Source organism: Scardinius erythrophthalmus, assembly GCF_964197995.2.
Source record: "Scardinius erythrophthalmus genome assembly, chromosome: 8".
Taxonomy (NCBI): Eukaryota; Metazoa; Chordata; class Actinopteri; order Cypriniformes; family Leuciscidae; genus Scardinius; species Scardinius erythrophthalmus.
The window spans coordinates 49,194,273-49,206,651 of record NC_138228.1 but is presented as its reverse complement, the minus strand read 5'-3'; the positions used below and the strand labels follow the sequence as shown (position 1 = coordinate 49,206,651).

Sequence of the window (12,379 nt, the reverse complement as noted above, 5' to 3'; positions counted from 1 at the left end):
GTAAACATACATCTGAGACGCGCACACACACCTGTAAACACAGATCTGAGACGCGCGCACACACACGCCTGTAAACACACATCTGAGACGCGTACACACACACGCCTGTAAACACACATCTGAGACGCGCACACACACAAGCCTGTAAACACACATCTGAGACGAGTACACACACACGCCTGTAAACACACATCTGAGACGCGCACACACACACACACCTGTAAACACACATCTGAGACGCGCACACACCTGTAAACACACATCTGAGACGAGTACACACACACGCCTGTAAACACACATCTGAGACGCGCACACACACACACCTGTAAACACAGATCTGAGACGCGCACACACACACACACACACACCTGTAAACACACATCTGAGACGCGCACACACCTGTAAACACACATCTGAGACGAGTACACACACACGCCTGTAAACACACATCTGAGACGCGCACACACACGCCTGTAAACATACATCTGAGACGCGCACACACACACCTGTAAACACAGATCTGAGACGAGTACACACACACGCCTGTAAACACACATCTGAGACGCGTACACACACACGCCTGTAAACACAGATCTGAGATGCGCACACACACACCTGTAAACACAGATCTGAGACGCGCACACACACACACCTGTAAACACAGATCTGAGACGCGCACACACACACGCCTGTAAACACAGATCTGAGACGCGCACACACACACCTGTAAACACAGATCTGAGACGCGCACACACACACACCTGTAAACATACATCTGAGACGCGCACACACACACCTGTAAACACAGATCTGAGACGCGCGCACACACACGCCTGTAAACACACATCTGAGACGCGTACACACACACGCCTGTAAACACACATCTGAGACGCGCACACACACAAGCCTGTAAACACACATCTGAGACGCGCACACACACGCCTGTAAACACACATCTGAGACGCGCACACACACACACCTGTAAACACACATCTGAGACGCGCACACACACAAGCCTGTAAACACACATCTGAGACGCGCACACACACACCTGTAAACACACATCTGAGACGAGTACACACACACGCCTGTAAACACACATCTGAGACGCGCACACACACACACCTGTAAACACAGATCTGAGACGCGCACACACACACACACACACCTGTAAACACACATCTGAGACGCGCACACACCTGTAAACACACATCTGAGACGAGTACACACACGCCTGTAAACACACATCTGAGACGCGCGCACACACACAAGCCTGTAAACATACATCTGAGACGCGCACACACACACCTGTAAACACACATCTGAGACGCGCACACACACACGCCTGTAAACACACATCTGAGACGCGTACACACACACGCCTGTAAACACAGATCTGAGACGCGCACACACACACCTGTAAACACAGATCTGAGACGCGCACACACACACGCCTGTAAACACAGATCTGAGACGCGCACACACACACCTGTAAACACAGATCTGAGACGCGCACACACACACCTGTAAACACAGATCTGAGACGCGCACACACACACGCCTGTAAACACACATCTGAGACGCGCACACACACACACCTGTAAACATACATCTGAGACGCGCACACACACACACCTGTAAACATACATCTGAGACGCGCACACACACACCTGTAAACACAGATCTGAGACGCGCGCACACACACGCCTGTAAACACACATCTGAGACGCGCACACACACAAGCCTGTAAACACACATCTGAGACGCGCACACACACGCCTGTAAACACACATCTGAGACGCGCACACACACAAGCCTGTAAACACACATCTGAGACGCGCACACACACACGCCTGTAAACACACATCTGAGACGCGCACACACACGCCTGTAAACACACATCTGAGACGCGCACACACACGCCTGTAAACACACATCTGAGACGCGCACACACACAAGCCTGTAAACACACATCTGAGACGCGCACACACACGCCTGTAAACACACATCTGAGACGCGCACACACACGCCTGTAAACACACATCTGAGACGCGCACACACACAAGCCTGTAAACACACATCTGAGACGCGCACACACACACGCCTGTAAACACAGATCTGAGACGCGCACACACACACCTGTAAACACAGATCTGAGACGCGCACACACACACGCCTGTAAACACACATCTGAGACGCGCACACACACACACCTGTAAACACACATCTGAGACGCGCACACACACACGCCTGTAAACACACATCTGAGACGCGCACACACACACGCCTGTAAACACACATCTGAGACGCGCACACACACACCTGTAAACACACATCTGAGACGCGCACACACACACGCCTGTAAACACACATCTGAGACGCGCACACACACACACCTGTAAACACACATCTGAGACGCGCACACACACACGCCTGTAAACACACATCTGAGACGCGCACACACACAAGCCTGTAAACACAGATCTGAGACGCGCACACACACACACACCTGTAAACATACATCTGAGACGCGCACACACACACCTGTAAACACAGATCTGAGACGCGCGCACACACACGCCTGTAAACACACATCTGAGACGCGCACACACACAAGCCTGTAAACACACATCTGAGACGCGCACACACACACACCTGTAAACACACATCTGAGACGCGCACACACACACGCCTGTAAACACACATCTGAGACGCGCACACACACACGCCTGTAAACACACATCTGAGACGCGCACACACACACACCTGTAAACACACATCTGAGACGCGCACACACACACGCCTGTAAACACACATCTGAGACGCGCACACACACAAGCCTGTAAACACAGATCTGAGACGCGCACACACACACACCTGTAAACATACATCTGAGACGCGCACACACACACCTGTAAACACAGATCTGAGACGCGCGCACACACACGCCTGTAAACACACATCTGAGACGCGCACACACACAAGCCTGTAAACACACATCTGAGACGCGCACACACACGCCTGTAAACACACATCTGAGACGCGCACACACACAAGCCTGTAAACACACATCTGAGACGCGCACACACACACGCCTGTAAACACACATCTGAGACGCGCACACACACGCCTGTAAACACACATCTGAGACGCGCACACACACGCCTGTAAACACACATCTGAGACGCGCACACACACAAGCCTGTAAACACACATCTGAGACGCGCACACACACGCCTGTAAACACACATCTGAGACGCGCACACACACGCCTGTAAACACACATCTGAGACGCGCACACACACAAGCCTGTAAACACACATCTGAGACGCGCACACACACACGCCTGTAAACACAGATCTGAGACGCGCACACACACACCTGTAAACACAGATCTGAGACGCGCACACACACACGCCTGTAAACACACATCTGAGACGCGCACACACACACACCTGTAAACACACATCTGAGACGCGCACACACACACGCCTGTAAACACACATCTGAGACGCGCACACACACACGCCTGTAAACACACATCTGAGACGCGCACACACACACCTGTAAACACACATCTGAGACGCGCACACACACACGCCTGTAAACACACATCTGAGACGCGCACACACACACACCTGTAAACACACATCTGAGACGCGCACACACACACGCCTGTAAACACACATCTGAGACGCGCACACACACAAGCCTGTAAACACAGATCTGAGACGCGCACACACACACACACCTGTAAACATACATCTGAGACGCGCACACACACACCTGTAAACACAGATCTGAGACGCGCGCACACACACGCCTGTAAACACACATCTGAGACGCGCACACACACAAGCCTGTAAACACACATCTGAGACGCGCACACACACACACCTGTAAACACACATCTGAGACGCGCACACACACACGCCTGTAAACACACATCTGAGACGCGCACACACACACGCCTGTAAACACACATCTGAGACGCGCACACACACACACCTGTAAACACACATCTGAGACGCGCACACACACACGCCTGTAAACACACATCTGAGACGCGCACACACACAAGCCTGTAAACACAGATCTGAGACGCGCACACACACACACCTGTAAACATACATCTGAGACGCGCACACACACACCTGTAAACACAGATCTGAGACGCGCGCACACACACGCCTGTAAACACACATCTGAGACGCGCACACACACAAGCCTGTAAACACACATCTGAGACGCGCACACACACGCCTGTAAACACACATCTGAGACGCGCACACACACAAGCCTGTAAACACACATCTGAGACGCGCACACACACACGCCTGTAAACACACATCTGAGACGCGCACACACACGCCTGTAAACACACATCTGAGACGCGCACACACACAAGCCTGTAAACACACATCTGAGACGCGCACACACACACGCCTGTAAACACACATCTGAGACGCGCACACACACGCCTGTAAACACACATCTGAGACGCGCACACACACAAGCCTGTAAACACACATCTGAGACGCGCACACACACGCCTGTAAACACACATCTGAGACGCGCACACACACGCCTGTAAACACACATCTGAGACGCGCACACACACAAGCCTGTAAACACACATCTGAGACGCGCACACACACACGCCTGTAAACACAGATCTGAGACGCGCACACACACACCTGTAAACACAGATCTGAGACGCGCACACACACACGCCTGTAAACACACATCTGAGACGCGCACACACACACACCTGTAAACACACATCTGAGACGCGCACACACACACGCCTGTAAACACACATCTGAGACGCGCACACACACACGCCTGTAAACACACATCTGAGACGCGCACACACACACCTGTAAACACACATCTGAGACGCGCACACACACACGCCTGTAAACACACATCTGAGACGCGCACACACACACACCTGTAAACACACATCTGAGACGCGCACACACACACGCCTGTAAACACACATCTGAGACGCGCACACACACAAGCCTGTAAACACAGATCTGAGACGCGCACACACACACACACCTGTAAACACAGATCTGAGACGCGCACACACACAAGCCTGTAAACACACATCTGAGACGCGCACACACACACCTGTAAACACACATCTGAGACGAGTACACACACACGCCTGTAAACACACATCTGAGACGCGCACACACACACACACCTGTAAACACAGATCTGAGACGCGCACACACACACACACACACCTGTAAACACACATCTGAGACGCGCACACACCTGTAAACACACATCTGAGACGAGTACACACACACGCCTGTAAACACACATCTGAGACGCGCACACACACACCTGTAAACACAGATCTGAGACGCGCACACACACACACACCTGTAAACACACATCTGAGACGCGCACACACACACACACACCTGTAAACACAGATCTGAGACGCGCACACACACACGCCTGATCAGTGATCAGTGTTGTAGTTGTGAATCCTGATGTGTGTGTTCCTCCTCAGGCTCTGAAGACAGAGTGGGACTCTGACGGGCCGCTGGTGTCGCTGCTACTCTCCAGATCCCTGCGCTGTATCCGTATCGCTCAGCAGCTGTACTGGTGCGGGAACACACACACACACACACACACATACACACTTCTTGCTTTCCTTGCTTGCTTGCAGTTGTCCATCAAATCCGATGATGACGTCCACTTCCGTCTTTTAATGTTGAGTTTTCTGATGGCTGAATAATCCTATTCTGGATCCACATATTCATATACTGGCCGGACATATATACATGCTATTGGTGTTACTGGTATTTATGGGAGTGTTTCTCCTGAGCCTTCTTTGTTCTCTCCTGACTGTCCTTTCCTCCTCCAGTGCTTGGGTCCCATCTAGACATAGCTGCCGCCAGAGTTCTCCAGGTTCTCCTTTGAAGCGTTTCTTCTGTCCTCCAGCAGAGCGCTGGCCGTGTTGTAGCTGGCCATATAGCACTCTGCGGGGCCGGCGGTTGTAGGGCATCCTTATGACATGCCCCAACCAGCGCAGTTGGTGCTGGGTGATTGTGGCCTCAATACTCTTGCAACCTGCTCTTCTGAGGATCTCACTCTGTCATGCCAAGTGACTCCCAGGATGCGCTGGAGACAGCAGATGTGGACTTGGTGTGGCGGCTGTAAGTAGCCCAGGCTTCACAGCTGTAGAGGAGGGTGGTGATGCAGACCGCTTGGTAGAAGCAGATTTTGTGCTGAGATGAAGGTTCTTATTCTGAAAAACCCGCCGCCGGAGTCTTCCAAAGGCAGCTGATGCTTGTTTGATTCTGTTCTGGACCTCATTGTCAATGCTATTGTCTTCAGAGATAATGCTCCCCAGGTATTTGAATGATGGAACAACCTACAGTTTTTCATCTACAACAGAGAAGATGGGTGGTGCGGGTGGGGTGTTTGCACTCAACTGGCAGATTATTACTGTTTTGGCAGTGTTGATGGTCAACCCCATCCTGCTATATGCCCTCACTGCTGCATCTAGGACAGACTGGAGGTCTTCTGAAGAGTGAGATGCGAGCGCAGTCATCGGCACACTGCAGCTCAAGTATCCTCACTCTGTGCAGTTTGGTGGTTGCCTGCAGTCTCCTGATATTAAAGTCTCCTGTCACCCCACTGTTGTCTTCAGTCTCCTTGTGGAGAAGCTGGGTGACACATATGAGGAAGATGTTAAAAAGCACTGGTGCCAGTACACACCCCTGCCTTACCCCTGTGCGCACAGGGAAAGGGCTTGACTGTTGACCTCCTATTAGCACCTAGCAGGCCTTCCATCGTGAAACTGACGGAGGATGTTGACAAACTTCGTGCAGCATCCGAACTGGAGGAGGACTTCCCACAAGAGATCTCTCTGCACAGTGTCGAAGGCTTTGGAGAGGTCGACAAAAGCCATAAACAGATCTTTATGTTGCTCCCTGCACTTTTCCTGGAGTTGCCGGGTTGACCATGTCGACTGTACTCCTGTTCCTTCTAAACCCGCACTGTGACTCGGGTAGCATAGACTCTGTGATGTCATTGATCAGTCTTTGTAGCATCACCTTGTAGGGTGTCAAAATTTATCGTTTCTACGATGCATCGCGATGCAGACGAGGACGATTCGGTATCGGTTCAGTAATAGACCATAACCGATTATAATGTAGGCCCTACTGACGATGACGATACCGACTGATGTAGGCTTTTATGAACAACCTGGTCAGCACGACCTGCAGAATACACGCGCTGTGTGCGATCATGTCACGCACAAATAGAATATGCAGGAGGTAATACCACCACTAACTTGATAAACCACGTTAGCCGTTTTCACCGCGAGCTGTTAACGCCTGGCAGAGTCTGACTGCTTTAGAGATGCGGATGAGCTCCAACGTCACCCGAATCCGCAGCCAAAAATTAATCCATCCGCCCCAATAACTTTCTCTGATTTAAGTATCCGCACCTGATGGTCAAATTACAATTATTCTGTGTTGTTACGCGCGATTACAAATGGATGATCGTCACCTTCAACAGCGGATTCGGCGACGGTTGATGCGCGCAACTTTTGGTAACATAATACACTGATTAATGAGCGCTGCTTTTAAATGAATGAACATTTCTTTAAAACAAAATGTATTTGACAGATTTTCCTTTTCTTAATGGCATAAACAAGCTTTACTCCCTTGAAACTTGAACTGGAATGTCACTTTTTCTGTCACTGCGACTTCCCAAAAAGGCGAGCACGCGCGCACACATCACTTTTGAAGTAAAATTTAAAATTGAGGATGCGGTGCATCGTGATATCGAATTGAACTGAATCGATGACATGATAATCCTAATCGAACCGAACCGTGAGACCAGTGTAGGTTCACACCCCTATCACCTTGGCCAGGACCTTACCTGCCACAGCAAGAAGTGATATGCCCCTATGGTTATCACAAATAGCCCTATCCCCTTTGCTTTTATATATGGTGACAATACTAGCATCCCTCCTTCTGCAGGAATATTGTCAGAGCCAGGAGACTTGTTGCACTTCAGGGAGCGGACAGCTGACAGAAGCTCCAGGAAAGTTGGAGGATGGCTAAGGTTGTCAATAGGGGGAAATGCAGGCAGTTCATCCAGGATGGTAAAGTCTGCATAAGAGTCCTGATTCAGTAGGGTGTTAAAATGTTCAGCCCACCTCTCCAGGATGCTATTCCGGTTTTTGAGCCCATCTGCTGTTTTCAGGGGAGTGATGCAGTGACTTCTTGGGCCATAAATGGATTTGACTGTATTGTAAAAGTTGTGCATATCATTTCTGTCAGCGAATGACTGAATTTCATGAGCCTTCTCCATCCACCACTTGTTCTGTAAGTTCCGCAGAGTTCTCTGCACTTCCCGACGATATTTTTGCCATTGCTGTCTGGCGGTGCTGGATAAGGGTTTTTTAGGCTTTTCTGATGTGCTTTGTGCATGTTGCTTAGTAGATTATGGATGGACCGCATTTTCATGAGGACCTTGGTTATGATCATGCGGTGATCTGTCCAGCATTCCGCACCTCTCATGGCCCGGGTTATGAGAACATCTCTGATGTCACAACGTCCGACGATACCATAATCAATCAGGTGCCAATGTTTGGAGCGTGGGTGCATTCATTATGTTTTGCATTTGTATTGTGTGTGTGTGACTGTGTGTGTGTGTGTGTGACTGTGTGACTGTGTGTGTGTGTGTGTGTGTGTGTGTGTGCAGGCTGCTGGTGGACGCTCTGGAGGACTGGCTCTATAAGAGTTGGATCAGTAAGGTTCTGTCGGCGCTGATGTGTGTGTGTGTGCGTGTGCGTGTGTGTGTGTGTGTGTAGGCTGCTGGTGGACGCTCTGGAGGACTGGCTCTATAAGAGTTGGATCAGTAAGGTTCTGTCGGCGCTGATGTGTGTGTGTGTGCGTGTGCGTGTGCGTGTGTGTGTGTGTGTGTAGGCTGCTGGTGGACGCTCTGGAGGACTGGCTCTATAAGAGTTGGATCAGTAAGGTTCTGTCGGCGCTGATGTGTGTGTGCGTGTGTGTGTGTGTGTGTGTAGGCTGCTGGTGGACGCTCTGGAGGACTGGCTCTATAAGAGTTGGATCAGTAAGGTTCTGTCGGCGCTGATGTGTGTGTGTGTGTGTGTGTGTAGGCTGCTGGTGGACGCTCTGGAGGACTGGCTCTATAAGAGTTGGATCAGTAAGGTTCTGTCGGCGCTGATGTGTGTGTGTGTGTGTGTGTGTGTGTGTGTAGGCTGCTGGTGGACGCTCTGGAGGACTGGCTCTATAAGAGTTGGATCAGTAAGGTTCTGTCGGCGCTGATGTGTGTGTGTGTGTGTGTGTGTGTGTGTAGGCTGCTGGTGGACGCTCTGGAGGACTGGCTCTATAAGAGTTGGATCAGTAAGGTTCTGTCGGCGCTGATGTGTGTGTGTGTGTGTGTGTGTGTAGGCTGCTGGTGGACGCTCTGGAGGACTGGCTCTATAAGAGTTGGATCAGTAAGGTTCTGTCGGCGCTGATGTGTGTGTGTGTGTGTGTGTGTGTGTGTAGGCTGCTGGTGGACGCTCTGGAGGACTGGCTCTATAAGAGTTGGATCAGTAAGGTTCTGTCGGCGCTGATGTGTGTGTGTGTGTGTGTGTGTGTAGGCTGCTGGTGGACGCTCTGGAGGACTGGCTCTATAAGAGCTGGATCAGTAAGGTTCTGTCGGCGCTGAAGCACTGCTGTGGACGTGCGCTGAGACTCGAGCTGGAGCGGGAGAGTCGACTGATGGATCTGCTCACACACTTGGCCCAGAGAATACACACCGCGGACAAACACAAGAGAAAGGTGTGAGCTGGAACACACAGTAGCTCTAACACACACACACACCGGTTTAGTGCTGAAGTGTCGTGTCTGTGCAGGATGTGTTTCGCAGAGAGCGATGGAAGATTGCCAGCTTCTTCTCCGAGGCTCCGAGTCTGTCCTGCAGGCTCCCGTTAGACCCGGCGGTCGAGGTCAAGGGTGTGAACATCGAGGTAAAGTACATTGGATATTGTTGCACCTATGAGACTAAAAAAGGTCAGAGAGAAAATTAAAGCACCATGGTACAACAATACTACACGTGTTCTAAAGAGAGAAACCCGTAATTTAGAGCGTAAATGGAAACAAACTAATTTAGAGGTCGTTAGAATCGCTTGGAAAGACAGTATGTCACGCTATAAAAAGGCCCTAAAAGCGGCCAGGGCTGAGCATCTCCGCAAACTAATAGAAAACAACCATAACAATCATAGGTTCTTATTTAACACCGTGGCGAGACTAACAAATAAACAGATGTCTCCTGAACAAAATATCCCGTTACAGTTTAGTAGTAATGATTTCATGAATTTTTTCACTGAGAAAATAGAAAACATCAGATCCACAATTGTAAACGTTCAATCTTCAATCGCGCCTTATAATTCAGCCTCGATTATCACCCCGCAAGAACAATTACAGTGCTTTACAACTATAGAACAAAAAGAGTTAAATAAACTTATCATTTCCTCTAAAACAACAACATGTTTATTAGATCCCATACCAACTAAACTATTGAAAGAAGTGTTACCTATAGTGGAAGAGCCTCTCCTCAATATTATTAACTCATCTTTAACTTTAGGTCATGTTCCAAGAACATTTAAATTGGCAGTTATAAAACCTCTCATTAAGGAACCACAATTAGACCCAAATAACCTAGCAAATTATAGACCCATTTCAAATCTTCCTTTTATGTCCAAAATATTAGAAAAAGTTGTGTCTGCCCAACTGGGCTCTTTCTTGCAAGAAAATGACATCTATGAAAAGTTTCAGTCTGGGTTCAGGCCGCATCATAGCACTGAAACTGCGCTCGTTAAAATCACAAATGATTTACTCTTAGCTTCTGACCAAGGCTGTATCTCAATACTAGTTTTACTTGATCTTAGTGCTGCGTTCGATACTATAGATCACATAATACTCTTAGATCGACTACAAAACTATACCGGTGTTCAAGGACAAGCATTAAGCTGGTTCAGATCATACCTATCTGACCGCTACCATTTTGTCTATTTAAATGGAGAAAAATCGATCATAACTCCAGTAAACTATGGAGTGCCGCAAGGATCTGTGTTAGGCCCTCTATTATTCTCAATATATATGCTGCCACTTGGAAATATTATAAGGAAACATGGAATTAGTTTCCATTGTTATGCTGATGACACTCAACTATATATTTCATCACGGCCGGATGAAAACGCTAAATTATCCAAATTGACAGAGTGTGTTAAAGATATAAAAGATTGGATGACGTGCAATTTTCTTTTATTAAATCCAGACAAGACAGAGGTAATACTCATCGGTTCAAAAAACCGCCCACAAAACCTCTCACAATACAACTTTAACATCGTAGGGTGTCCTGTTACTTTATCCTCTACAGTAAAAGACCTGGGTGTTATATTAGATTGTAACTTGTCTTTTGAAAATCATATTTCATATGTTACAAGAACAGCCTTTTTCCACCTTAGAAACATTGCTAAGCTACGTAATATGCTATCAGTTTCTGATGCAGAAAAGTTAGTTCGTGCATTCATGACCTCGAGACTAGATTACTGTAATGCCTTATTAGCCGGTTGTCCTGCATCCTCAATAAACAAGCTACAGTTAGTCCAAAATGCCGCCGCAAGAGTTCTTACTAGATCAAGAAAATTTGACCATATAACACCAATTTTATCATCACTACATTGGTTACCTATAAAGTTCCGTATTAATTACAAGGTATTGCTACTGACTTATAAAGCCCTAAACGGCTTAGCTCCAGTCTATTTAACGGATCTTCTATCGCCCTATAATCCATCGCGCTCTTTAAGGTCACTAAATTCGAGGCTTCTGGTCATACCTAGGATATCCAGATCCACCAAAGGAGGGAGAGCATTTTCACATTTAGCACCAAAACTCTGGAATAGTCTTCCGGATACTGTTCGTTGCTCAGACTCGCTCTCCCAGTTTAAAACTAGATTAAAGACGCATCTCTTCAGCCAGGCATTTATATAACATTTTTAATCTTACAGTTTAATCCGGTCTCTACTTCATAAACGCCAGAGGAGAACTGGCCCCCGACTGAGCCTGGGTTCTCCCAAGGTTTTTTTTCTCCATTAGGTCACCTGATGGAGTTTTTCGGTTCCTTGCCACTGTTGCCTTTGGCTTGCTCAGTTGGGGATACTTAATTTGATTAATCGATTCAACAGTGCTATTGATCAGCATTACCAAACGTGGATGTTTTACACCAGAAACAAACACTGATGTACTATTTTATTTAATACTGTGAAGCTGCTTTGATACAATCTGTATTGTGAAAAGCGCTATATAAATAAAGTTGACTTGAC

The 12,379-nt window shown here is 48.4% G+C and overlaps 1 protein-coding gene across 4 annotated transcripts in view; it reads left to right on the top strand.

The window, feature by feature from the left end:
- pik3c2g (phosphatidylinositol-4-phosphate 3-kinase catalytic subunit type 2 gamma) overlaps nucleotides 1-12,379 on the top strand; it is a 140,797-nt gene that overhangs the window by 28,492 nt on the left and 99,926 nt on the right. For all 4 annotated transcript variants that reach the window (XM_081372298.1, XM_081372300.1, XM_081372299.1 and 1 more), the window contains 3 exons: nucleotides 5,534-5,628; nucleotides 9,653-9,833; nucleotides 9,908-10,021. In XM_081372298.1, the coding sequence (XP_081228424.1) occupies nucleotides 5,534-5,628; nucleotides 9,653-9,833; nucleotides 9,908-10,021 (390 nt within the window). The remainder of the gene's footprint in view (nucleotides 1-5,533; nucleotides 5,629-9,652; nucleotides 9,834-9,907; nucleotides 10,022-12,379) is intronic.